The sequence below is a fragment of the Raphanus sativus genome, unplaced genomic scaffold, assembly GCF_000801105.2.
Source record: "Raphanus sativus cultivar WK10039 unplaced genomic scaffold, ASM80110v3 Scaffold1005, whole genome shotgun sequence".
Classification (NCBI taxonomy): Eukaryota; Viridiplantae; Streptophyta; class Magnoliopsida; order Brassicales; family Brassicaceae; genus Raphanus; species Raphanus sativus.
The window spans coordinates 1-26,951 of record NW_026616319.1 but is presented as its reverse complement, the minus strand read 5'-3'; the positions used below and the strand labels follow the sequence as shown (position 1 = coordinate 26,951).

Here is a 26,951-nt window from a genome sequence, read left to right as displayed (position 1 = left end):
CTCTCTCTCTCTCTCTCTCTTAACAGCAAGGTTTACTAGAGCTTAGTTTCTGAGTGAAGTATGGTTGTAGGTTGTGCCAGCATCAGGTATTGAGGACGGATGGATGGGACTGGACATAGGTCCGGACTCGGTGAAAACATTCAACGAGGCTCTGGACACAACACAAACAGTCATTTGGAATGGACCTATGGGAGTTTTCGAGATGGAGAAGTTTGCTGCTGGAACAGAGGTAAGAAACTGATTCCTAGTAGAGTAAAAAACATATGGTTAGATGATGAACATGTTTGGGATTGTTATCGTTGTTGCAGGCAGTTGCGAATAAACTAGCAGAGCTAAGTGAGAAAGGAGTGACAACTATAATAGGAGGAGGAGACTCAGTGGCTGCAGTGGAGAAAGTAGGAGTTGCAGGAGTCATGAGTCACATCTCCACTGGTGGTGGAGCCAGCTTGGAGCTCTTGGAAGGTAAAGTACTTCCCGGTGTGATCGCTCTTGATGAAGCCATCACTGTCACCGTTTAGAAAACTCACCCTTTTGATGAGAGGCCAACTGATGTATACTTCTTTTGCTGTAAATCATCATCATCTACCTATTCAAGACTATGACCTTTTTTTTTAAATGAGTACTTGTTGGTCTCAAAAGAACTTTACCAATATTAAAATCTCAGAAACACAATAAAAAAAAGTAATTAAACTACAGGAATGAGTACTTGCTCCAGGAGTTTTGGTGTCTTGATGTCTCTTGAGATGAAGAAGAGTTGTAGTTCTCGCTTGCTGAAGACTCTTTCTCCTTGAACCTCTTCAGCACTTCTTTAAGATCACTGTTGAGAAGATGCTCACAATAAGCTTTATTGTCTTCAAAGGCAATGTACGTCTTCAAGAACATGTACTTATTATCCCTCTCATTGCCCAAATCCATCTCATCCATCATGTTCCTCAGAATGAAAGCCCCCTTCTTCCTGAAGTGCCCCTTTACAAAATCCTCAAACCCCATGAGAGGGCGTTTCAGCATATCCACCATCTGATTATATGACTTGTTGGTGTTCATCATCACAATCTCTTCAATGTGGAGGAACACATCTAATACGTTGTAACGGCGTTCAGGTCTCAGTTTCTTTTGGGTTCCAAGATTACTCAAAGGAAGACCATATGTATGGTAGAAGAAACTCGGTGCTTGATATGGATACCTCTTAGGGAACTTAATGTCAAAGAACAACAAGCTGTGACTCTGATCACCACCGTTTGTCACGGTTGCAGCAACTCTCATCAGCTCTTTTCTCTGACGGTAAGTTCTCACACAGAAGCTGACTCTTTTTGAACCATCTTCCTTCTTCTTCTCCCACAAGTCTAGTTGTCTCTTTAGAATTACCCACTCTCTCTCTACATCAATGTCTGTGCAGAAGCAGAGGCGGAAGCAAGAGGAGTAACAACACCTGTGGTTGTAGAAGTGGTGATCCGAAGGAGCGCCTCCATCAACAGCTTCGAAGTTGTTGAATGTCTTGAAGTTTAGATCCACTTTGTCTCCCAACTCAATGATCTCTTTCTCGAAGATGTCAACTATGAAATAGTTGTTTTGTCCCAACTGCACCATATCACCAACTCTTTCGTCTACTGGTCCCTGATTAGTCTCCAGTATTATAGGCTTTTGAGATTCATCTTCTTCCTTTTCCATGGTGGAAACTGCCCAAACTTTCTCAGCACGTCTCATAAACCGATCAAGTGAATTTGACCTAACCTGGTCTGCACGTAGTAATCTAGATTTACTTGCTTGATCATCATCATCAGATTCGCTACTCATCATATCAATGTCTTTCGTTATGACTTTGTATTGCTTTTCGGTGTGATTAGCAGTACCACTTATTATGATACTGCTGCTTATCTCAAATGCTAGATCCTCCTCGTCATCAGATTCGCTCCTTATTATTTCAATATCTTTCGTCATTATTTTGTATGGATTTTTTTTGTTGAGATTAGCAGTACCACTTATTATGATTTTGCTTATCTCAAATATTATGTTCTTCCTTATCGTAGTATATATTGTCTATAATGAAATCGTAAGCAAACGAAATTCATCTCGTATAAGATTAAAAACAATCATTCGAACAGTGAGACCTATTATAGATTTTGTAAACGATAAGATTTTGCTTACGTGTTAAACATAAAATACGAATAAGATTATGATAATTTTTGTTATTATCTTTTCGGTGTTTTGCTATTAGATTTTTTTTCTAATTTTTCCACATATTTTTCAATTTTCTATTTCAATTTGGAATTTAATATTCTAGTATGGTATTTAATATTTTATCTTGACTAGTTAAAACTTTTAAAAAACCTTACGAAATTGATATAAAAAAAGTGTGATTTTTTTTTGAATTATACAGAGGTATCCTGGCCCAACAGAAGTGGTTCAGACTATAGTCATGTGTTGCCACATGTCGGTCCTCTATCTTTGGCCATGCCGAAATGTTAATTTTCCAGTAGCTGGGATTCGAACCCAGGTGGCGGAACTCACAAGTATGAACTCTTTATCAACTAAACTAGAAATCCCGGTTTAAAAAGAGTGTGTTATTACATAAAACGGTGGAGATGAATATAAAAAGAGTGTGTTATGAGGACAATCGAGGAAACACAATGTGGAAAGCATCACTTCTTACTTCTTCTTTTCTTCACAGTAGGAACTCTTTGCTACTCAATTTGCAACTTTAAAACTTTGTTCCTTCACACAATTTTTTGTTCTTATGATCCCCTCTTCTAGATTCATGTAGAAGCTTTTGTAATCCATGTTCTTTCTTTTCTTTACATGAATAGCCTACACGTTCTCAGCGCGCCTCCCAAATCGATCCGCAGAATCTGACGTACATCAATCAGTCAAATTTGACTTAATCTAGTCTGCAAGTAGTATTCTGTGTTTACTTCCTAGAACATAATCATCAGATTCACTCCTCATTATATCAGTATCTTACGCCATGACTTTGTATCGCCTTTTGTCGAGACTAGCAGTGCCACTTATTATGATTTTGCTTATCTTAGGGTGATTGAAACGAGTTGTAACCTTATATTTTTAGCCGTAAATGTAAAGCACTTTTTTTTGTTATTATTTGTATCACCCTCCGTATGATTTTGTTATTATTTGTTTTTTTCTTATCTTAGTATTTTATAGACAAAGTTGTAAGCAAACTAAATACAATGAAATCTTTACATATTTTGTAAAATATACATTTTTTTATGTTAGATAGTTTTGTTATTATCTTTCTGGAATGTTTTTCTTTAATTATGTACATGTTATCTGAAATATATTTTTCCCTTCGGTTTGGATGTAAATATGATATTTTGATGTTTCGATTTCAATATGGTAGTGATATTTCTTTCTTTTTAGTTATTTTCTGTTTGTTCCTGCGGTGAAATAGGAGAGCAGATCGTTGGACTCTTAACAAGAAAAAAAAAACAGATAGAAGAGCAGAACAAATATGAAGACTGACAAGAGACATAAAAGTATAGTGTAAAAAAAAATAATGAGATTTGGAACATTGTAAAATAGAGCTGATTACTTGTCTCAGTTGACGACAATTTACTTTTCAACAATGCTCTTGTCATACAAATACTCAACGAACTCATCGATGAGGTAAGGCCATGCTCCTTCTGCATCGTAATTCGACAGTGCTGGATCCACCGTCTGTTTCAATCCCATATATCAACCACTAAGTCATAGCTGCAATCAATATGTAAGTAAGCTCAATGACACAACAGTCTCTAGTGTTTACCCTTGCAAATTCGAGGAGCTGTTCCCATGTGTCCTTGGATATTGCCTTGTTATGACGATCCTGAACTTGGGAAAACAAGATTGTATCAGAAGCAACAAGAATATGATAAGAACCATGCCTTGACGAATGAGTGTTTTGTTTGTTTACCTGCAAGAAATCACACCAGTGATTTAACAGTGGCCACTCTCTTTCCGCAAAGAGCAGCTGCCACATCCCAATCGCTGTATCTAAAGCAAGAGACTTCTGACCCTGAAAAACATTTTACACTGAGACTGTCTGTCACTAGCACAGAGAACTATAAATAGTTCAGATCAAGCTTTATATTACCTTCTCCTTCGCCCACCCAAAAGCAAAGTTGTATATTTCATGAAACTTTTCTGAATAAGAAGAACATTACACATGTCTGTCAGCCACCCAACACGGAACTATTCATAAACCAAATAACAAAAACAGGGTTAGGAATGGCTATTTCAAATTACGTTCATCTTTAAGCTCGGAACGCATAAATGAGAGCTTCCCCTGCAGCTTCCCAATGGAATCTACGCTGCCATCAGAAAAAGAAACCCTTAAGTTAAAACTCCACAACAAAGAGGTCACAGGACAGGCCACAGCTTCACATCATGACTAGAGAGTTCACTCACCCTAACGCCTGTAACCCACCAACAAACTCCTCCTTGGAAAATTCACACGCTGTAGCAGCATTCATATGCCACGAAAGAACCAACTGAAAAAATTGGAGTAAGTACCCATTTAACTAATTAAATGTCAGAAGATGAACAAGAAAGAAACCCCAGAGCAACCCTAGAACAAATGTACCGTGACAATGTCTTGGGGTTCCACCTGTTGAAAAAAAAAAAAGAGATTCAAGTCAGTTGTAATCAAAGCAAATATAAGACATAAACTAAATCATTCTTAATCAAATATTCAAGAAGATAAAAAAAGATAAAATACCTGAAGATCACTACAGAGAACAGAGATACCCTCAGCTAGAATCATATCAGAATACGGGTCTGCAGAAATGTAATGTAAATATTATGAAACGTCAAACAAATGATATAATATAAGTTATAACCTTTGCCCTTTTGATCAAAAAGTAGCTTAAACCTTTATATCTATTGTAGAGCTCCTGCAAGCGTCTAACACCAGCAGCATTATTGCTTCTAGGCTGTGGCTTGCTGTAAAACACATCGTAAGCTGCTTCAAGCTGCCAATCGCTTGATTTAAGAGTCTGCAGAGCATTCTTCTCACTACAAAGGATACAGGCACTAGTTACTGTTTCTTGCCGTAACAAACAAGGCAACCGCATTTAAAAAAAAAAAGACAAGATGGATGGAGTAACCTAGCTCCTGTGATGGCAACGAACTGCTGAACTTTGTCGCGGTTGCTTCTACTCAACTTATGCTTAAAAGAAAAAAAGGGGAATCATATATGATTGAATCATTATTACCAGTAAAGTGAGGGACTTTAGAGTAATTATCAAAAACCCTAAAAGCAAAAGACATTTGAAACAAAGCTTTATCAGAAGGAGGAGAAAGCGCGTTACGTTACCATTATTGTGTGAAGAATTCGCAGACGACAAAGAAAACCCTAACAAAGGTAATCGAAGACGTGTCCCGTTAGAGCGAAAGGAGTGACTCGAGAGAGAGCTTCACGATTGCTTCAGCTTTCTCACTTTCGTCCTGTTCCGCCTCTCTCTCTGATGAATCTCTCTTTTCATTGTGCAAAGACTCGGTTTATTGAATCGGTTCACAGTCAATTATCTCGGTTTTATGAATGGACCGGAAGATTTATATTTAATTTCGGTAACTTTTCTTTTTCTGGCTAGTCACAAGGAAAATTGCAATTTTTATTTTTGTGCACAAGGAAAATTGCAATTTAAAGAGATTTTTTTTGAGAAAAAAAAAGTAAAATTTTTCTATTTGCAATTTTCCTTGTGAGAGAAATTCAGTTTTCTATAGGTTGTAGTTTATTTTGTTGTAATGTTGATTTTGAAAAATACACATTTGGTATTTTACAGTCTTAAAAGACAGTATAAGCTGTATATTATTAAGAGAAATCAGAAATGTCTATACTCGTAAGTAAATCAATAGGTGGCACATGTAGATGTATGTGATTGTGAATAATGTCATGCAGGTTTGATGGATCATAAGAATACCACATGTGGCTATGGATGGATCATTCCCTTAATTGAATTCTATTGTCATGGCAAAAATATTGATACATAACTCTGAGAGGTCCCAAGCAGATGATTGGATAATGAAATGTGTTACACGACAGAAATAATACTTACTGGACTACTCCGAACTTATATGACTGGTCCAATTAAAGTCTGAGAAGTTCAAAATCAATGACTTGTCAAGAATACATGCACAAATATTTTATTATCAAAGAATTTAAAAAAACAAGATATATAAAATGAACTGCTTTTTGATAGAACAAACAATAGTTAAAGGCAAAGAGAGGAAGGCAGCAAATATGGATGGAGGAGCAAAAAAAAAAAGAGAGGTAGCTTTCTCATCCGTGTATGGTAGCAATCTTTCAACTGTTACATCATGCATTTCACATCTATAAAATACATATATCATTACTAGCAGAGTTTTGGCCGAAATTACATTTAGGATAAAGAGATTTATGTGTTACAAAAAAAAAAAAGATAAAAGAGATTTACATAAGCAGAATACAGAGTCTTTGTGTTTATCGACCTCCTCCTGGTACCCTGTTCCATGACAAGTAAGTAGGATCTCCAAGTCGCCTGCAAAACACCCCCAAAACACCAAATCAAACATCTATAATAGCCAAGGATAAGAATCATATAATATGAATATATACCTTGGTTTCACAAGGTACATGATGGTAAACGCAAGTGCCAAGAAGAAGCAGATTCCTCCAACCGTGAGGTAAGCAATGCCGAGGAAGTCATTCTTCCCACCGAGCCAACTAGTTGTCGACAAAACAAGCTTCTTCTTCCCATCGAAACTATACGTGTTGTAGTTGTTCTCCAGAACCACGTGTATCGTATCATTCTCCTGCAGGTCAGTCTCTATCTTCCCATATAGTTTCCTAAACGTTGGCAAAGCTGCAGTCCTCATCCACACAATCAGATCCTCTTGCTCACTCAGCTGAAAAAGAGAAGAAATTGCTAAGTCCTAAAAGTGTTTCCGCAAAAGGATAATGACTTTGAGTTTTGAGCATTAACAGGCTTACTTACCGGTACATTTGGAATCAGTCTGCCACCACCGGTGATATTGCCCATCTGAAAGTTCTTGGGAAACACATTTTTACCGAACTTGTGTTCCCTGTCACTCTTCCACGCGATCCCTTTCTTGCTCACGTTTAAAGGCTGGTTGTTTTTTGATAGAGCGTATGTGTCGTTAAAGAGACTCCAAGCGATCAGACCGCACGGCACAATAGGCTGTCCGTTAACATCGTCCTCAGGCTTGCATCCCTCTATTTGATTCTCATCTCTCACACTTCTCAGCTGCGCATCGCTTCGGCTTTTCACATACCTGCGGTGGTTCTGGTAGAAGTTCTCAAGCTCGTAATAAACGTAGATAGGCTGCTTCATCTTCTTAGGAACCTGACACAAAAACAAAGACATTCAGAGGGTAATAACCATTGTCTCAAAGAATGAAACAGTGTAGGAAACTCACAACTATTGTCCGGGTACAAGTTTTGTTAGCAGCTCCTTGAATGTAAGCAACCTTGTCAGCCCTAGAAGGCGGCGGTATGCAATCATTATCATACCGATCAACGATCTCAACAACCTATAACAACAGTAAGAGACGAAACATGTGAGATACAGAAACATTTGGGGTTAGATGAAGAGATCATCCTTTTCTTACATCTTGAGAAGCGAACAGAGAAACAACACCGAGGGGGATGAAGATAACACTGATGACCAAAAACGTCAAAATCACCTGCCAAAAAATGAGAGACCCATAAGTAAAAAAGTTAAAATCTTTTAAAAAAAGAAAACAAGTTGGAGTGGAGAATGAGAGATTTACCCAACCAGGAGTAAGAATGGGCTTGCAAGCAGGAAGCTCCTGCTGTGTAAACTTTGAATCTGCAAATCAAATCATTAGAGAGTCACCTTTTAGCTATAACGTTCTTGTTTACTAGCTGAAAAATCATATAAAGTTAAATTCTTTAAATCGAGAAAGTAAAACCCTAATAGTAGTTATTTTTGGTTTTTAGATTCTTACAAAGTTCAGTTCTTTTTAACGAGAAAGTAAGAACCCTAACGACAAATCTGGTTTCTTAGCTAAGATTCTTATAAAAACCAATTCTGCAACTAGTTTTTGCGAGATCAGGTGCTTTGTTATAATTAAGAAGCAAATAAAATTATAAAAAGAAACTAAACAGTGGATTTACAGATGGTAGAGATGAATTGAAAGATTAAACAGAGATAGAGCAAAGAGAGTCAACGGGGACACAGAGGAGGAAGAGACATACACTTAGGCCGTTTGGAGTTTCTCCGAGTGGTGGAAGAATCGGAAGATCCGGCGGCGCTGGAGGATGCTGTATTATTGGAAGGCATGGCTGAGAGAAAGGAGAGGTTTTTCTGGGGAAGGAGATGGTGAACAGAGACGGAGGAAATAGAGAAAACAAAAAGGAGAAGGAGACTAGCGAGATGAAGGAAGACTGGTCGTGGTCAAAGAAGACGGCTTAAAAGTCACATTCCTTTTAATTCTAGAAGAAGAAAAAAAGTCGAAGCTTCGTAGAGATTCATGAGTCGTGCCAATTGGTAAATATGCCAAAGAGTGGGTAGGGAAGATGACGAGTCTTTGTAATTTGCCAATGTCAATGTTATGAAGTAAGAAGAACACTAGAGACAAAAAAAAAAAGAATGAAAGAGAGAAAGCGGCCCAACAAACTATGCGCCAAATTTCTTTAGGCCTTATATCTTTTGGATCATGCTAGAATAGTTCTTAGAAAAATTGGCCTCAACAGCTTTCTTCTTTGGGTCCAGTCTTTTGCATTGCTGAATGAAAATAAGTCTACATTTTGGCTGTGTTTAAGTCTTACATTTTGGCTGTGTTGTGGTGTTGAGTCATATGAAAGGGCAATAGATTCATCATTCATCTATAAAATACAAGAAACTAGAATCGGCCCGCCCTACGGGCGGGATGTTAATTTGGAAATAATAGAAATAATTAAAGTAAATATTTAATATAAATCTTGATTATCTTAAAATTTAAATACTACTTTATTTTTGTATTTGTTTTATATTTTATGAAGTCTAAATAAACTCTGATATTTTCACATAACAATTTATGTGGTGTATTTTTATATTTATTATGATTGATTGTTTATATACATAACATGTTCGGTTTCAATTCACATCATGATTGTGATGATTGGTATGTTCGGTCTAAATTTCTATAATGTTTGGTTTCAATTATAATTTAGTTTAAATGTTACACGATTGGTACTATACTACATGCACAATTTTGTAATATCTAATATAAGACATCTAAATATTGGACATATTTGTTTATAAAATTTGATTAATTTTAGTTAATTGATCTGCGTTTATTGTATAGCTATGCTTCTATGCCTTTTAAAAAAATTACTTACTACAACTGTTTATCACATTAATAGTAAGTTATATCTATTTCTAAATGATTTTCAGTTTGAGCTATCCATAAAAATTACTTTCAGAATCCCATATTCGAGTCTTTAGGTTTATCGCTATTAACTGTTTTACATTATGTTTTGAATACAACACGATATGAAGTTATTGCATAAAAGTAGGATAAACAAAAGGTAAAATTTCATTGCTTCTTATAATGCTATATTTTTTGTGTAATCTTAAGATAAACTGATATTTTATAAAGACCAAGGCATTTCAAAAGGAACTGTGGTGCCAGGCTCATGAAAAGTTGGAAAATTAATAAGTGATTCTTCAAAGTGATTCTTCTAATGTTTAAAAGCTACTTACAGTTCGACGTGGTTGTAGACTTGTAGTCAGCCGTGTTGTCCAGGAATATGAACAATAAATTGTTTTTCTTTTGCTAAAGCTTAACTATGACGTGTGCTGGAACCAGGTTCTTTTAGTTTATGAAATTTCACCCAAGCTAAAAATTTGAGAAAAGTAATTTACATTGCACTCCAAATTTTGCATTTATTTTTCACGGTCTAGTCTGAAACATGTTAACAATCTTAACAAAAAAAACTAAAAAGTTTTAACTGTTGGTAAACGAAACTATTATTAACTCGTCTAAGCTCAGTAAGAAGTTAAGGCCTGAACTTAAAACATTCGTGAGAAATTCACAATTCTGAACGATATAGTAGATTGGTTCAATATCAATATTGTTTGAGGTTGACAAAAGAGTTTCCTAGTGCAGATTTTTGAATCAGAACCAGCTCCTGGCATGTAATCTCTTGAGTTGTCCTGACCTTCATGTAAAGAACACAACAGTTGGATACCTTATCCATGTATGTCAGACCCAACCAATAAAGTGAAGTTGATGTACAAACCTGATCAACAAAATTAGGAAGTGGTGGGTGATGGTTGGGATCAAATATGCATGAGATTGTGAAAGACTGATGCTTGCTGACAAATTAAAGTCTGTAAGCTTGAGCTGAAAAGTGAAGGTCTTCCCCACCATCTGTGAGGCATTGTGGAAGGCCATGTTCTGGGGGTCTTCCTGTCCAGCAGCCTGTGCAACATAGATGTGTGAGTATCTGTAATTAAGAGTTTGTCGAAAAAACAACACATAATAAACAGGAGAGTGTAAAACTGCTACCATGAGTTATGATTCTGCAGCAGCAGGTACATTTGTCAACTTGCTCATTTCAGCGTCAAACAAACAAACACATCAGATGTATCCGACAGATCATCTCAACACAGTATCTTCTTTAGAAAAAAAACAGATATGAGTTAGTAAAAATTAGCAAGAAAATATTTAAAGGAAGGAACTGACTTAGAATTTTACTACGATTGGAAGTTGAGAACATAGGAATTATGTTCAGACACTGTCAATGAATTAAAGAGCGACTGGCCATCAACATGAGCTAGTAGTGACTGCAGAAGCGGAAGAACTCCATCAGGATAAGGTCCCTGCTTTCAGCCCACTCGTGGAGCTTTATTGAGTCGGTGCAGGCTCATTGACCCCTGGATCAGAGTTGACTGTGAACCAAAAATGTAACCTATGAGACATTCTCAAACGTATACAAATGCAAGATACAAAGCATTATAAGTACAGGAAAATTAGCAACCATCAAAAACCCCTCGGGTGACTTATCAGAGATCTATAATAATAACTTTCAATATCACTGAGAAACCACAACAACCAACATTAAAATCTTAGCAACATCAACAAATAGGCACTGAAAAAGAAGTAGCATTGTAAGATCAGAGATAAAGGAGAGGGATAATGGGCAACGAATCATTTGGACCCAAATAGTAGCAAAACAGAGATTCAATTTCAAAATACAACATCAAGTAATATAAGAATCAAGAATTGAGAGAAGAAAATTACTCAGTTACCTTTCCATCAGCACAACCAGATCGATTGCGAGTTTCCCATAAACGAAGGATCCTTGTCGCAACAAAGTTTCTACACCGGACTGTCTTGAGCTCCGAGAATGGAGTTGTTGCTTAGCCATTAACGGATAGTGGTGATATAGATTTAGGGTTCTACGATTAAAAGAGGACCAAATAGATGGATGCGAAATCGTCAGATCCTCTATATATATACATCATGTGTGAGCTTTAAGAAGAAGTAAAGAAGCATTGAAGATGAAGAAGTGGGTTGAGGCTTGAGTGCCATAACGACTGCCGTTTCTCAGTTGAATGGCATGAGGAGGAGAGGAAACAGAACGGCTAGGGTTGCTCGATTGAAACGAAAAATAAAGCGATGTAAAGAGACACGTGTCGATCCGCCAGGGCCCGAATTTCTGACGTGGACGCTTACGTGTCAGTTGGAGAGAACCAACTCTCTTTTATATATATAGAAGTCCATAAAATAAAGGAGACAAGGGGTGGCTTGTAAACTAAGGAAACAAACACAAGTTCTTTCTTGTTTTTTTCTCCAACCTGCATCATTCAAGTTTGTAACATACCAACTTGAGGGTCTTGAGCAGGCCCGGCTAATCTTTATCAATAGGCCATGTGCAAATTTAAGTTTTACTAGGCTATAAAATACTTGGTAAAAAGACATTAAATCTATTTAAAATAAATAAATTCTAGTTGAAAGTTCTAATTTTTTTTTGTGACTAAGGATGAGTTTGCTCTAAAGTGATGAACAGAGGTTTGGGTCACTATACCCTTTTAGAGTTCAAATCCCTTGTTTATATGGATAAGTTTTTAGTACTAGGCTTTTTCTCATCAAATTAGTCTAGTTCTTCTCTTCTGTTTTGAGTCTTTTAGAATTTTTTTGGGTCTCATACACAACAGAATGGGATCCAAGTTCAATAATGAAATTCACATTTTTATCAAAAAGAAGAGGTGAACAACAAGTCCCATATATTACAAATTTGATAACAAACATGTTTATTTCATTCACTAACAATTAACAAACAATATTTTCCCAATTAATCAAAAGTAATACTCCCACAAAGTGAGAAACGAACAGCTAAAGACATGTAGAAGGAGCAAAAGACAAAGTTGAGGCCACAACATCAAACTCCCACAAATAATTCTGTTGCATTATGTTCCCAACCACATTAGTAGCCGGCGTTCCCGCCGACACAAACCCTAAACACTTCACTCCATGCGCAGCATCTACTAGGTAGCTTCTACGATGCGGCTCAAAACGTGCACCACCGTCGAAATGAAACATCAACTGCGGCAGCTTGCTCTCGTTGAACCCTGACGTGACATCAAAACAATACTCTATCGGTACTCCTTCTGGTTTAACTCTCTTCAGCCCCACAAGGTAACGCTCAAGCCCCGAAACCACCGGCTTGTACGCGGCGTCAGCCAATAACGTGAGGCTGGTTCCTGAGTCCAAGATTGTCCCTCCACCGCTTGTTGCGTCCCATACTTGCGAGGGGATGTCAAGCATGTCATCGCCGAGGGAGATTCCAATGATGTTGATGGCGTAGAAGGGAGGAATGAGGTTGAGATCAAGAGGGGTGGTCCGTGTGGCGTTTGGTTTGGTGGTGGAGCCGAAGATGAGATAGCTGGAGACGTTTTTGTGGGAGCGATGGTCAACGAGGCAGTATGAGAATTTACCACCGAAAAGGTTAGTGGCTTTGGAAGTGAAGGAGTAATCACTCAAGGCTAGACCAAGAACTCCATCGGCTCCTTGGAAGCTATCTCCATCGAAGGAGCTGCTGCAACCGATGAGGAGGCCATGGAGTCTAGCTACACGACCGTTGGTGAGATCAACTGTGAATGTCTCCTTTGCGAATACTCCTTGTGCTGATGACCCGTCCGCGTATCTGATATTAGTATTAATAACATGGATTAGGGAATTTGCATTAGGGTTAATGACAATATATAAGAGAGGCTTAGAATTTATGTATGGCGGCTCAAACGGCAAACCTAACTCACAAGTCACATAATAAGTGACATTTATGTAATGCGATGAATTGTAGCTCAAAGCACATTTAATTTCACGCCCTCTCCTTACAGACACTTGCATCTAAAAATCTATGGCTTCTCTAAAGAGTTTGGGAAAAGTAGAGACAATGAAATGGTGACAAGAGAAAGAGGTCCCTTTTCTTCTCTCATTGATGACCACCCAACCCAACTTTCTCTAAATATCTTTTCTCCATAAAACACACACAGTTCCTTTAAAGAGTGAATTTGTGTTCCGTAATAAGAGCATGGCCAATGGTTGAATTCTGAATGGAGTTCTAAGCAAATAAATCAGTTAAGAAAAATAAAAATAGATGAGAAATATAAAAAAAGGTGTGAAGAGTTCTTTGCAGACATTCTTTGAGAACCCATTTGAAATTCTCTTTGCCAGTTGGTCACATGTTAACTGGTCATATTTTTCAACAATTTTCATAATTAAATATATTTGAATAATAATATTTTATACTTAAATATGCATTTTGAGTTTCTCCTCCAACAGAGATGCTCTAACATGTCTATAACTACAGCTCTACAGTCATCATGCATCACTTCGTTTTACATACATCTTGCATTTCAAAATTAATTATACGTAAGCTTTTGTTATAAAATAAAGGTTTTATAAATTAGACATTTTCTATTGATTTATTTCTTTTTAGTTACATTTATAAAATGGAAAATGCTACAAGATTTGAATATAACTGAATATTGAAAATACCTATAAAGCATTAGAGAATATTCTTATTCCAAAATAGCACACGCAAAAATTCTCAAAAATATATAGCATTTTTAAAAGTAAAAAAGATATTAAAGAATTTTATATTTGGGGTTATGATTTAATTATTAGTGTTTAGAGTAATTTAGTAATTTTTTTCTCTTTTTATGCTATTTTGCCATATCTAAGATTATTGAGTATTTAGCTATTTTCTTAATTTATTTTTGCCATATCTAAGAAAAATGAGTATTTACTATTTTCTTAATTTATGTGATAATTTCTTAAACAAAATATAATTTTAAGAGGATGGAGTAAGTAATTAGGAGTGATCCTTAATAGACTCCTGATTAGACTCTACTTAATCACATTTCTGTGTTGATTTATCTATAATGCAGTCACTATCATCAAGAGATGAAGTACCTATAATCGTAGGAGCATGGAGTTGAAGGAGTAGGGCAATTACTGAGGGAGAAGAGATTCATGAGATCAGCTTTACAAGTCTGAGTCAAACATCCAACTTGTCTGAAACTCGAAGACTCTTCTGCTCTGAACACTCGACGTTTCTTCTCTTTCTCTTTCCCTTTTCCTTTCCCTCGGAACCTGCAGTTCACCCACGTCAGCTCGCTCCCTGTATCCACCACCACCCTGAACCTCTTCGCCGGCGTTCCAACCTTGACATCAGCAAAGTACTGCGCCGCTCCATAGTCGGAACCTGATCTCAATGGCAGTTTTGCTCCTCCTCCGTTGGTCTTTCGTTTTCGAGTTATGAGGCTGTGACGCTTCTGGTCCTCGCTGATAATGTCTTCAATGCGGTGGGATGATGTTGGGAAGAGAGTGTCCCGATGTGATATTTTGAGACGCACTGCCGTATCTTCCGTGGAATCTGCGGCGGCGGTAAGGAGGATGGGAATGAGACACAAGAGCGCTCTTGTCCTCTTCATCTCCTTTTTTTTTCCTTTTCCCCTGTTCGGTTCTGTTTCTAAAACAGAGTATTTATATACATCATGATCTCTCTCTCATTAATTTAAGCCTTAATAGTTAGTTTTTTATTATCTGATTTTTCTCATTTTTAGAAAATTACTTCTGTTTTGAGAAGATTGTGACATTTTTCACACAAATAAAAAATTGAAATGAACTTATACTTTAGTAATTATATATATCTAACCAATAGTATTACTGAGATAAATAAAATTATTTATAAAATTAATGCATTTTACATTTAATATTAAGTTTAAAGTGAATTTTGAAATTTTAAATGACATTTTTGTGTAACAAACAAGGAAGTCTATTTTTAATTTTAGAAACCACTATTTTGTGTAGAGTGCATTTATTTATAAATTTTAGAATATATTATTGTTTTAATCCAAAATTCAAAACATAACATCCAAACTCAAGAAAACAAAATTAAAAAATGAAATAATTTTTAAAGCTACAAACATCTTTAGTATATTAAGAGGAGACATTTGAGGATGTTTTCTCAGTATTGGCAATACTCTAAACTCTTAACAGTTCAAATGCAACATATGCTCGCGTTGAATATCTATGCCTGTTCGATTACTTTCCAAATCTTTTAATATTGCGGAACTATTTATGTAATATTGTCTATGGCCGAAATGTTGCATTTATTCCAAAACGTTTTTTTTTCTTTTCTATTTATAACACACTATATTCATTGACACTAATTCAGATACATATTTAAGAGTTTAAGCAACACTAAGACAAAAATTAACAATATTGATTTATTTACTAATCTATTAACAAAAAGAAATAAATTTATAAGATTCAGGATTCTAATAGCTAATCAAAGTTAAATAAAAATGTTTAATTCCACTCATTTTTCGTCTTATCATTTTTTTAAAAGTCTTTTGACATGGTTGGTGTATCAGAGTAGGTATATGAAATATTTGTATGGATGGATAGACGTGAGGAGAAGAGGCCAGGGGCAGTGGGTCAAAGTCACAAGGGCCAGAGGAAGATTAGGAGCTGTCTTAGTGTCACTGATTGGCTGTTGCACCCTTGGATTCTTCTAAAAATCATTATATTTTATATTCATCTGTTCAAATTTTAGAATTATTAAAAAAAAAATGAGTTATAAGACAGAGAAAGACACAAAACATGACAAACTTCTATATTGGATTATCCAAATTGAGAGAGATGCGTGTACAGTATGATGCGTTTAACAACATTCCAAGCCACAGCACTGTCAATTGTCAATTTTATTGTTTTCAGTTATATGGTATTTGGCTATTTGATTTGTTCATCAAATAACACTCCCTCTGTTTATTTCTACATGATGTTTCAGAGAATATTTTGTTTTAATTTGTATAATATTTTGAAACTTTCTATACAATTTTTTAAACAATTTATTAATATATAAAAAGGCAATGTATAGTTTTTGTCTTACTTGTTCAGAATAGCAATGATTAATTAATTTTGATTATTTTTTGTTATAATCAAATGCTTTTAGTAATTTTTTTAATTTGTGTGTTTATACTAAAACATCTTATAAAAAGAAACAGAAGGAATATATATATTTATATTAAACAAACAGTGAGATTTGTTTTTCTTTTGTTACTCATTGGTGGCACCCAATGTCTCAGTTGAGATTATAAAAGTAATAAAGCTATAGATAGTAGAAAATCCTAACTGCTCGGAAAATATGTAATGCACGACAAAGACAGTGGATGAAGGAAGATTAATTAAAACTGCCAGTTTGCGTCCAGTAACTATACAATTATAACAATCTTTAAGGTGACGACAAGAAAAAAAAATATTACAACCCTAGGATTGTACCATATTATAAAACAAAAAATACAACCCTAAGGACTTTGTCATGCACTGCTCATGCATTATCTTAACTTGCGATGGAGGCTCATAACAATTGGAATAAAAGCTATAGAAGAAAAACGCTATGTAGCTTAGAGCCTTAGGCTACTGCATATGGCGGCATCATTCTAAAATAATTTGGGTCATTTGTGTCGTCAAAACTGGACATTGTTGATTAATACATGGAGACATTATTGAGTTGAAGTTTTTAAACTGAATTTCTTTATTTGATTTATTAGATCACGGGTTTGTTCGGTGATTTAAATAAAACTAAATGTAGATAGGTTACAAGTTACAACTTACAAGTAACAGGAACGCGGTATAGTTTTAAATAAGGTAGATGGTAAAATGTATGATGTATCCACGACAATACTGTATAAATGTGTAATATTTATTGAAGGACGTCTAGATTAGCTGTTGACAAGCTATATCAAAAGGAAGTCTAGTAAAACTGTTTTTAATTAGTGGTATTCTATTATTTATGACAAGGCCGGATGCATCTAGAAAATGATATAGATGTGATAAAGGGAGCAAAGGCCGGTGTTGATTTTCCGCCGCAAGTATAGAAAAACGACGTCCCTTTACAGTTGCAAGCAAGTAGCCACGTGATAATATTTATTTTCTTTGTTCGATAGTCATTAATACCATTTTGGGGGAGGTTTTTGATATGATAAACGTGAAAATGAATAGGCGAGGAGTAAATAATAAGTAATTAAACAATGTATATAATCCCTGATATCTGATCACTTGGTATGATCCATTTTCCGTTCCAAAGAAAAAAAGAAGCTTTGATCCATTTTATGTGGAAGAAACAGGTAGTTTATTGAGCTCGCGCGGTCGATGGTATGAATGTAATCCGTGGTTAGACACATAAATAAAAAAAGTCTTAACAAACTTTCTTTATTACCAAACGGCCTCATCACTGGATCTTTCTTTATATGTTAATCAATCATTCAGAGATGTAGAGACGTTGCAATGGACCAAACTCCTTTATACTTAAAGAGTGTATAAACGTATCGTATAAGGAAAGGAGAAGATTTGTAATGTTATTGTGACCTCATCCATGCCCCTCCATTTGCGTAACTTCCGGATCATCTACCTATCTTATAATTGGTTTTCTTTTGTATATATCTCTTTGACCTTATTCACAAACACAGCTCATATTCCCTTCCTTCTGCTCATCATATAATTTGAAGAAAAAACTATCCATTTAAAACATCTCTAACTCAACCTCAACTCCTCGGATTTTGAAATATTTGTCATTTCAACTCAATTTGATATCCTCAAATTTTGAAATTTTGTATAGTTACACTTCAAATTTGAAGTTTTGCTATTCAAAATCTCAAAACTATTATTCATTTTCTTTTTTTTTCTTTCAAAAATACATCGACTAATTTTATTTAAAATAATTTAAATACACCAAATAAAATAGAATAAATATTATATAACATTAAAATAAAATTTACACAAAATACATTAAATAAAACTCACACAAAATAAAAATAAATTAAACAAACTTAACATTATTAAATCAAATTACATAAATATTTAAATGTTACATACCTTACGAGTGGTATCAAAATACAAGAATTCATCGGCTAACCGGATTCTATTGTATAATATATTAAAATATATATTTTATATATATTTGTGAAGTTTTATTACTATTAGTAACTTTTGTTAATGTCAAAGGCTATAATACAAATCAATAAAAATTTAAGATTTTTTGAAAATTCAATGGTTGCATTAATCAACCAGCAAATTTTTATTTTGAGGTTTTGCTCCTTTAGAATAAGTATTTTGGTCGAAGATTCTCTTAGTCAGTTTTATGTGTCATCACAAAGATTTTTCTTTTTCTTTTATAACTGTGAATTTCAATGCAAATTTGCTTTTACATATCTATCAGAAAATAATTTTCTTACAATTGGATAAAATTAACAATAAGAAGGCTTTACTAAATAAGCCCATGAATTCATGACAGATTCTTGAAGTACAGAGATCAAACCCAATACTATATGTGTTCATAAATTCCCGGGTCGGTCTCTCCTTATCGCTTTTTTTTCTACGACCATTGCAACGGCTCAAGAAGACTTGAACGGCGTCGAGAACAATTCCACTTTTATTCTCTCCGTTGATCAGAGAGAGAGAGAGAGACCAAGAGAAGAATGTTTGATGATCAGAGAGAGAGACCAAGAGCTTACTATGTTTTATGGATTCCTGTCTACTAAGCATCGAAGGGTGTGAGGAGAGAACTTGGAAAACATGCCAAAATTGTTGTTAAAACAAAGTAACAAAGCTAAGACTTTGCAACCAGACAAGATCAGCGAAAAAAGGTCTCTTCCACTGAAAGAGTCAATAAGACATTAACTAAGGTTAAAAGTATTTAACCATTTGCACCAAAAAAAAAACTAAGGTTAAAAGTCTAAAGCAGGAGCTATGTTCTGTTACTTTGTTTTAGCTTCGGTGTTTATTCAGTTATGTAATAACAGAAAAGCTCCAAACTTTATAAACCAAATATCTTTAATATCTCTTACTACAATTAGAAAGCTTTAAAGTCTTGAGCTTTCCGTTTCCTCTGCTTATCGTGTGATTCTTGTGGTCGTTAACTGCAGCATAAAGAACATAGCTTTAACGAAACATAAAAGCATAGAACATAGTCTAATATTGCCATGTAGCTTGTTGGTGAATTTCTAGCATTTTACATAAACTCAATGATGGCTTGTTTGTGTTCCCATGTGCTTTTCTTAGCTCAAGGATACTGAAATAGAGGTTTAATTGGTTGGCCTAACATCTTTTGTTTTTTATTGGGACACCGCTAAGTTTTGACCATCCTCCTCCGGGTGAGGTGATGGCTAAAACCACTTCAGAAGCTGATGCTGGTGGAGGAACTGACACGGCTCAATGAGGTAGCCAGCTTAGTGTAAAAGATAAGAGAGTTGTTGTGATCATATTTTACTTAGGCAAACAATCTCCTATTGTCTTGACCATTACCTCTCTCTTCTCAATGATTCAGTACTTTTGTAATAAATGATGTTGAAAACAAATAATCGGTAAACTCAGAAACAAAGTTGTATTCAAAGCGTACATTGCATACAGATGTAACAGTATGTGAGAGAGACAAGCCAGTTCTTGAAAAAACATGCTTCTTCGGCAAGAAACATGTCGGTGCTAACTGGTAAATCAAAAGTGGGTCCAAAGCTGAAGAAGACATCAAACAGAGTTAAAGGAAGAGTACATGTTTGACTATTGTCTCTAAGTTGGTTTTTTCGATGAAACATGTGAATGCCTCTATTAGTGACAAAAGGACAAACGATCAGAGTGGTACAGAAGGACTCTAAATTCTGATTGGTTTCAAATTGGGCGCACAGTTTCCTATACAGCAAATATAAACCCTAAATTCCAGTTTTACTGTACTATAACAAATATTAAAAAAACAAAACTTTTTAAAATAAACTTTTTTCTTGGTTTAAATAAGGAGGGGACTCGGAGGTTATAGCTATAGGCCGCCGCCTTGAAAATCCAGAAAGGCCATTGCTTTACGGTGAAGGTAGCCTTTGTGCTCTTTCTTTGTGAAAATGATTGTATGCTTACCGTGTTCTCTGTTCTTGATGATTTTAGGTGAAGAAGAAAGTTGAGAGAGACAAACGAGAAATGAAGTATGTTTTGGTGACAGGAGGAGTGGTGAGTGGGCTTGGTAAAGGAGTCACTGCTAGTAGCATTGGACTTCTCCTTCAAGCATCTGGCCTTCGTGTTACTTCCATTAAGATTGGTAGAGTTTCATTTTACATCCTCTGTTTCTCTCCACTCTGTGATTGCATGTAAACCATACTTATTACGCTAATTTGTATAAATGATGAAACTTAACTTTGTTGGTGAAGATGATCATTTTACGTTCTTTTATTGCGCAGATCCTTATCTTAATACTGATGCTGGAACAATGTCTCCGTTTGAGCATGGAGAAGTATTTGTCTTGGATGATGGTGGAGAGGTGGACTTGGACCTTGGAAACTATGAGCGGTTTTTAAACAGTACTTTGACCCGTGACAACAACTTAACAACCGGGAAGATATACCAGGTTACTTACTGTCTACCACCTCAATAGTAGCTAATCTCATGTTTAACAAACTTTTAGCTTTGATTTTTTTGCAGTCAGTTATTGACAAAGAAAGGAAAGGAGACTACCTCGGAAGAACTGTACAGGTTTCATACGTTATTAAACTTCATCTGGTTCTAGTTTGGTCCAGTGGTTTGAACAAAGCTTCTTCACTTTCTTTAAGGTGGTTCCGCATATTACTGACGCAATCCAAGAGTGGATTGAGCGAGTAGCTAACGTTCCTGTGGATGGGAAGGAAGGTCCTCCTGATGTCTGTGTTATCGAATTAGGCGGGACTATAGGTTACTCTTTGCTTGCTTATATTGTCAGAAGAAGAGAGGCTTTTGTTTATATAATGTTTTTATGTGTAGGTGATATTGAATCTATGCCCTTCATCGAGGCCCTCGGTCAATTCTCTTATAAAGCTGGTGAGCTGTGTGCTCAATGTTCGTATTAACTTTTTTTTGAATTTACTTGTTATCAGCTCCTTCACTTTCTGTCGTTTTGTTTCTTAGGACCTGATAACTTCTGCTTGGTTCATGTGAGCCTTGTGCCTGTTCTCAGTGTTGTTGGTGAACAGGTAAGTTTCTGTGCAGTGGAGATTCTATTTTTATTGATTTTGTAACAGTTGAGGTTTAACATCTGTGCTGCAGAAGACAAAGCCAACTCAGCATAGTGTGCGACGACTCAGGAGCCTTGGTTTGACACCAAATATCCTAGCATGTCGCAGCACGAAGGTAATTGTCTCTCCAATATTTCTCATGTGCTGTAGTGTTAACGACTATCCATAGTTTTTTTTTTCATTTTATCAGTTATTGTTTTGTAACAGGCACTTGAAGACAATGTCAAGACGAAGCTATCTCAGTTTTGCCATGTGCCTGTATGTGGTTTTTGTCTTCTAATCTAACCTCATAGTCTCCTAGAGCAGAGAGGTTATCTCTCGTCAAGTGAACACTATTTCTACTTTTCTTTGGTTTCATAGGAAGAGAATATTGTAACGCTCTATGATGTTCCAAATATCTGGCATGTTCCACTGCTTCTAAGGGTAAGTAAGTTTGTGCTTGAGTAGTTTCTAACCTTACTAATGAAACCCAAAAGGATCTTGTTGCGATGCTCTGATCTTTTGGTGTTCAAATTGTTTTCAAATAGGATCAAAAGGTTCATGAAGCAATCTTAAGAGAGTTGAACCTCCTTGGGTTTGTCTCTATACCATGTTTTCGATTTTCCTTTGTCTATAAGTGTAAATTTATTCTGCTCTAGGTTCCACTATCACACATAAGCTTGTTTGAGATGACTTTTTCTCAACTGAGTGACATTTGTCTCTTTGCAGCAAAACTGTAGAGGCTGACGTGACAGAATGGACTGCAAGAACTAAAATTTATGATACACTGCAAGATCCTGTTAGTCAACTTTTTCTATATATGATGCCAATGTGTCTAAGAGCTTGATTGGCAGAGCATTAGCATTATGCTCCTTATTATCCAATCAATATTTCATAAAAGCATTTAGAAAAGCATTTACAAGATGCTAATGCTCTCCAAATGCTCTTTGCTCAATATTCTCATATGAAGCTTTTGAAATAACATTTGCATTTTGAATTTATATATATTCAAAAATAATTATATGTAATTAAATTATGTGTGTTTAATAATATAAAAAATATGCTTATAATCAAAAATAAATTTATATTTAAAAAAGGCTAAAATTTGTGATTAATTATTTTTTTTTTTTTAAAATAACAATATTTCACATTTAAAATACAATAAAACTTTATATAGTTACACATATCATTCATTATTTTTAATAAAATACATAAAATAATATATATTTATATATTATAAAATAAACACATTTATATTTATAAATAAATAAATTATATGTCATAGATTATTTTTTATGATAATGTTATATATGGATCATTTATTTCTCAACCAATAAATAAATAATGATAATTTTTATATAAATTACTTTTTAAAATTTATTTATTTTATTTAATATTATCAAAATTATTTTTTTCCAAAAATAAATTTTATTTTTAAATAGTTTTTTTATTTTTTAAATAACACTATTTCACATTTAAAAATTAATTTAATTTATAAAATTAAATAAGATTCATTATTTTTTAATAATAAATATATTATTAATATATATTATAATTTAATATATATTATTTTAAAATAAATATATTATATACCAACTTTTATGATAATTTTAAAATTATATAATGCTACTGCTCTACCAATCACTTTATTAAAAAATTTAGTGAGAACATACAGCTTATACGGCATACTGCTTCTACAGCATTCTGCTACTGCTTCTTCATCTGTTGTACCAATCGAGGCCTAAATATAATGGAACCCATTGTTGATTCTCAATGGTCTTCTATTACAGGTCAAAATTGCTATGGTTGGAAAGTACACTGGCCTTACTGATTCTTACCTCTCCGTGTTGAAGGTAAGTAAAAATCTCTCTAACCTGATCAAACCATTGACCCCAACCTTTAGTTCATGCCCTCATTTGTCTGCAGGCCCTTTTGCATGCTTCTGTGGCATGTCACAAGAAGCTTGTTGTAGAGTGGGTTGCAGCCAGTGACCTTGAAGAGATTACAGCACAGGAAGTGAGTCTTGTCTTCTTTGCTCTCATTTTGTATTGAATCTCATGAGCCTTTGTACGGCTTACCATTGCAGGCGCCAGATGTCCATAAAGCTGCATGGGATCTTTTGAAGGTAAGACAATTTTAACAAAGTCTGCCACACCAATTCAGTAAGCATGAATGACTCAGAGCATTGTTCTTGTTGCAGGGTGCTGATGGGATTCTAGTACCAGGAGGTTTTGGTGACAGAGGAGTGCAAGGAAAGATACTAGCTACAAAGTACGCACGTGAAAATCAAGTCCCTTTCCTTGGCATATGTCTAGGAATGCAGCTGGCTGTTGTTGAATTTGCCCGTTCCGTTCTTGGCTTTGAGGATGCAAACAGCACAGAGTTTGAACCAGAAACTTCAAGCCCTTGCGTCATATTTATGCCAGAAGTACTAGACCGTATCATCTTTTCATTTGACTGATTACATGGTTTCAGTTTCTCAAGTGTCTTCTTCATTCTATTTTTTTAAGGGATCCACGACTCATATGGGAGGCACAATGCGCTTAGGGTCAAGGAGGACTCACTTTCAGGTTCCTGATTGCAAGTCTGCCAAGTTGTAAGTAACACATTTAAGATATACTAGCACATGATATAGCTCTTAGGACTCACTTCTTATGATTATTTTTTAGGTACGGTAATGCAAAGTTTGTTGATGAGAGACACCGTCACAGATATGAGGTAATATCTTTTTGCTGCATTTCTTCTATTCTGCATATTTTGAGCTCTCTCCTGAGTTTTGAAAGTGGAATGTTTCTTTTTAATGCCAGGTGAATCCAGATATGATATCAGAAATTGAGAATGCTGGGCTCTCATTTGTTGGCAAGGATGAGACTGGGCGTCGTATGGAGGTAATATACTCTTAAGAACCTCCTGTTTAATGTGGAAGTGAGCTTAGAACAGTAATTGAATGCTTTCATGTTGTTGTTATGTGTAGATAGTGGAACTACAAAGCCATCCATACTTTGTGGGTGTTCAGTTCCACCCTGAGTTTAAGTCAAGACCTGGAAAACCTTCTGCATTGTTTGTTGGTAATTTCTTGGTTATATTAGCATTTAGACAAGAACATGTGGTGATGGTGTTTACTAAGAAACACTTATGATACAAACAGGTCTTATAGCAGCAGCGTCTGGGTGTTTAGAAGCAATTCTGCAAGCAAGTGGCAAAGTGAACAAAGTTTCTACGAACACAAGAGTGGCTAATGGACCAGCAATGGGGAGTGTTTACCAGAACAGCAATGTGTATAGCAATGGAAACGGGTTGCATCACTGATTCAAGAAAATAGCAAATTTTACTGCATTTTTGTAGCTCTCTTGTCTTTTTTTTTCTTCCTTAAAATAAAACCAATTTGCATGTATAGAGCCTGAGTTTGTTTCCTTGTCTTGTTGTTATGTTTTGGGGATAGACATGATCCATGGATGTGAAATATGCTTCATGTTCTTGGTTTATTTTGCCTTTTCTAGTTAAAAGTAATAAACATCTATATTCTAGTGTGCTTTTTTTTGAGTACTAAATAACATGCAATGTTTAGAAATAGCTAGATGATGTTAGATGGTCTATAGAAAATTAACCCCTCTATTTCAGAAAGAAAAAAGAATAAGGTTTAAAATTTTCATACATACAAATTTAAAAAAAATAATAAATTTTGATTATTAGTGTATTTTTTTCTAATTAATTATTTTGTAACTTTTAACTAATAAATCTTCAGTAAAAATGTACAATTCTATTTCTGAATTTGAAAACTTAGCACTAAATAATCATATATATAATGCCACACTTTTCTCTCTTTTGAGAGTGTCCACGTCAGATTATTTTAATGGCTGTGGGACCCGCGCTATTTCCGGTTTTTTGGTCGACGAGTTTGGTCTGATTTGTGTAAGCTTTGGTTTGATAAAATGGTGAAACTCTGCGTTTTGGCTTCATCCAGTTAGGGCTTCATTCCACAACTCAGCCTCGCCGTCTCCGCTTTTTAATCTATGAAGCTAATGATTTCTCCTCTCATCTCTTTATCTCCCTTTTTGTTCAACGTATTTTTTCTTTTAATTCGCCATTATTCACATTAAACCCAGAAAGATGTGGACCTTTCTGTTTCTTTCACGTCAGTCTATAACTAGGAGAAGGTTGAGAGCAGGATGGATCTTCATCTCCACTCCGCAAGCTTCGTGCCCAACCTCTAACCCTCTCATTCCAACCTCTTCCGGCGTCACGATCCCGTCCCGGAATCCGCTGCTCTGTTTCGGCCGGCGAGACCACGAAACGACTCCGTGGAAGATGTCCCTGACATATCATGGGGCTGCGATATAGATTCAGTCCAAAACGTCACTTCTCTTCAGATATGGTTCTCCGGTTCAGGCCCCCTGCCGCAGAAAATTGCTCTCGACAGAGTCGACATCGGAGAGAGAGGACTCGAATAAAAAGAATAAGCTGAAAAATAAAGAAAAAGAAACTCACCAGTGATTATGGCTGTTGTGGAACGAGGGTTACAGTTCTCCGTTACCGCATCCGCTGGAATCGATTACCTTCGCAGTCGATGACAATTCTCACGGAGTAACCACGAACAAGAAGCCGCTTAACAATTGGGCGACCAAGGTAGGAAACGCCGTAGCAAAGTAAGTAATTTCCATAAAATAGAAAAAGTAGAATGGAATCTGTTAGATTAATATTTAGACAGGTTACATTCAGAAATCTGTCAGATTAATATTTTCTTTGGTTATTTTACTTTGAACGTGACTTCTTGTGAAAATGTGTTCTATAAAGCTTGTATGATTGATTCGCTGCATCCCTGAGACAAGTCAGCTGTCCAACATGCTCAACACTACTGACTATGGATTGGATTGCTAAATTTGACATTGAGCAGCAAGCAAACAAGACAACAATTAAAGGATTTAGAGCCTTAAGCATTTTGAATCGGATCATGCTCGATGATTTTCAGACAAGTACAAAGATTGAGGCTTTGGTATGTACTCTTAAATATTTATATTTACAGCTTATCTACACCCTGTTACGTTTCTTTTGCATTTTGAGCCTCTTTCTTTGTTTAACGATTTTGTGATCGAGTCTGTTTGCAGAGGGAAGAAATAAGGCTCATGGTCGAAAGAGAGGGGTCTGCAAAAGCAATAGCTTTCAGCCAGTTCACATCATTTTTGGATCTGATAAACTACACCCTCGGGAAGGTAATATCAAGAGCAACACACTATGCTATGGATATGCTAGCAACACACTATGCTATGAATATGTTATTCTTTAAACATTAGTTTTAATGAGAGTGAAACATTCTTTCAGTGTAGGTTTGGTTGAAACCAACTGGGTGGGAAGCATGTCAATGGCAGCTAGAGATGTTTCTATCAATAAATTCAAGGAAAATCCTAATTGCAAAGTTTTCTTGATGAGTTTGAA

The 26,951-nt window shown here is 35.5% G+C and overlaps 7 protein-coding genes and 1 long non-coding RNA gene across 16 annotated transcripts; 3 read left to right on the top strand and 5 right to left on the bottom strand.

Moving 5' to 3' along the window:
* Positions 1–49: 49 nt before the first annotated feature.
* LOC130503542 (phosphoglycerate kinase 1, chloroplastic-like) lies at positions 50–616 on the top strand. The gene is made up of 2 exons (XM_056998161.1): positions 50–229; positions 309–616. The coding sequence occupies exons 1-2, from the start codon at positions 104–106 to the stop codon at positions 516–518; spliced, it is 336 nt and encodes a 111-aa protein (XP_056854141.1). The 5' UTR covers positions 50–103; the 3' UTR covers positions 519–616.
* Positions 617–690: 74 nt separating this feature from the next.
* LOC108858938 (uncharacterized) lies at positions 691–1,964 on the bottom strand. Its single transcript, XM_018632787.2, has one exon. The coding sequence runs from the start codon at positions 1,936–1,938 to the stop codon at positions 691–693; it is 1,248 nt and encodes a 415-aa protein (XP_018488289.2). The 5' UTR covers positions 1,939–1,964.
* A 1,483-nt stretch (positions 1,965–3,447) lies between these two features.
* Positions 3,448–5,497, bottom strand: LOC108861508 (uncharacterized). The gene is made up of 11 exons (XM_018635385.2): positions 5,306–5,497; positions 5,097–5,158; positions 4,862–5,004; positions 4,709–4,767; positions 4,574–4,597; positions 4,399–4,481; positions 4,237–4,301; positions 4,085–4,134; positions 3,905–4,006; positions 3,758–3,817; positions 3,448–3,669 (listed from the first exon to the last, which is right to left on the bottom strand). Exons 1-11 carry the CDS (start codon positions 5,306–5,308, stop codon positions 3,565–3,567), a joined length of 756 nt encoding a protein of 251 aa, XP_018490887.1. The 5' UTR covers positions 5,309–5,497; the 3' UTR covers positions 3,448–3,564.
* An 826-nt stretch (positions 5,498–6,323) lies between these two features.
* On the bottom strand, positions 6,324–8,532 carry LOC108861507 (ALA-interacting subunit 1). The gene is made up of 7 exons (XM_018635384.2): positions 8,210–8,532; positions 7,762–7,820; positions 7,600–7,674; positions 7,408–7,521; positions 6,966–7,334; positions 6,587–6,876; positions 6,324–6,509 (listed from the first exon to the last, which is right to left on the bottom strand). Exons 1-7 carry the CDS (start codon positions 8,292–8,294, stop codon positions 6,452–6,454), a joined length of 1,050 nt encoding a protein of 349 aa, XP_018490886.1. The 5' UTR covers positions 8,295–8,532; the 3' UTR covers positions 6,324–6,451.
* A 1,351-nt stretch (positions 8,533–9,883) lies between these two features.
* LOC130503541 (uncharacterized) lies at positions 9,884–11,391 on the bottom strand. Of its 6 annotated transcripts, none has more exons than XR_008940858.1 (5): positions 11,250–11,391; positions 10,684–10,889; positions 10,507–10,616; positions 10,238–10,419; positions 9,884–10,156 (listed from the first exon to the last, which is right to left on the bottom strand). It is a non-coding gene; the product is annotated as an uncharacterized LOC130503541 (long non-coding RNA). The 6 variants fall into 6 exon arrangements; XR_008940861.1 differs by having other exon boundaries at positions 9,884–10,151; XR_008940860.1 differs by having other exon boundaries at positions 9,884–10,237; positions 10,366–10,419.
* A 785-nt stretch (positions 11,392–12,176) lies between these two features.
* On the bottom strand, positions 12,177–14,989 carry LOC108861511 (aspartic proteinase NANA, chloroplast). Its single transcript, XM_018635388.2, has 2 exons — positions 14,419–14,989; positions 12,177–13,147 (listed from the first exon to the last, which is right to left on the bottom strand). Exons 1-2 carry the CDS (start codon positions 14,937–14,939, stop codon positions 12,337–12,339), a joined length of 1,332 nt encoding a protein of 443 aa, XP_018490890.1. The 5' UTR covers positions 14,940–14,989; the 3' UTR covers positions 12,177–12,336.
* Positions 14,990–20,251: 5,262 nt separating this feature from the next.
* LOC130503543 (uncharacterized) lies at positions 20,252–24,902 on the top strand. 2 transcript variants are annotated; one of them, XM_056998165.1, is made up of 21 exons: positions 20,252–20,371; positions 20,443–20,593; positions 20,733–20,899; positions 20,974–21,024; positions 21,102–21,219; positions 21,289–21,345; positions 21,433–21,497; positions 21,571–21,654; positions 21,747–21,797; positions 21,900–21,962; positions 22,067–22,113; positions 22,248–22,317; positions 23,309–23,371; positions 23,445–23,534; positions 23,605–23,643; positions 23,719–23,946; positions 24,029–24,114; positions 24,188–24,236; positions 24,326–24,406; positions 24,493–24,586; positions 24,667–24,902. In XM_056998165.1, the coding sequence occupies exons 2-21, from the start codon at positions 20,476–20,478 to the stop codon at positions 24,825–24,827; spliced, it is 1,782 nt and encodes a 593-aa protein (XP_056854145.1). In that variant the 5' UTR covers positions 20,252–20,371; positions 20,443–20,475; the 3' UTR covers positions 24,828–24,902. The 2 variants fall into 2 exon arrangements, with proteins under 2 accessions (XP_056854145.1, XP_056854144.1); XM_056998164.1 differs by having other exon boundaries at positions 20,271–20,371; positions 20,449–20,593.
* Positions 24,903–25,455: 553 nt separating this feature from the next.
* Positions 25,456–26,938, top strand: LOC130494319 (ATP-dependent helicase rhp16-like). Of its 3 annotated transcripts, none has more exons than XM_056998163.1 (4): positions 25,457–26,144; positions 26,313–26,511; positions 26,624–26,728; positions 26,838–26,938. In XM_056998163.1, exons 2-4 carry the CDS (start codon positions 26,380–26,382, stop codon positions 26,850–26,852), a joined length of 252 nt encoding a protein of 83 aa, XP_056854143.1. In that variant the 5' UTR covers positions 25,457–26,144; positions 26,313–26,379; the 3' UTR covers positions 26,853–26,938. The 3 variants fall into 3 exon arrangements, with proteins under 3 accessions (XP_056854142.1, XP_056854143.1, XP_018486501.1); XM_018630999.2 differs by having other exon boundaries at positions 25,457–26,164; XM_056998162.1 differs by having other exon boundaries at positions 25,456–26,511.
* The last annotated feature ends 13 nt before the right edge of the window (positions 26,939–26,951 follow it).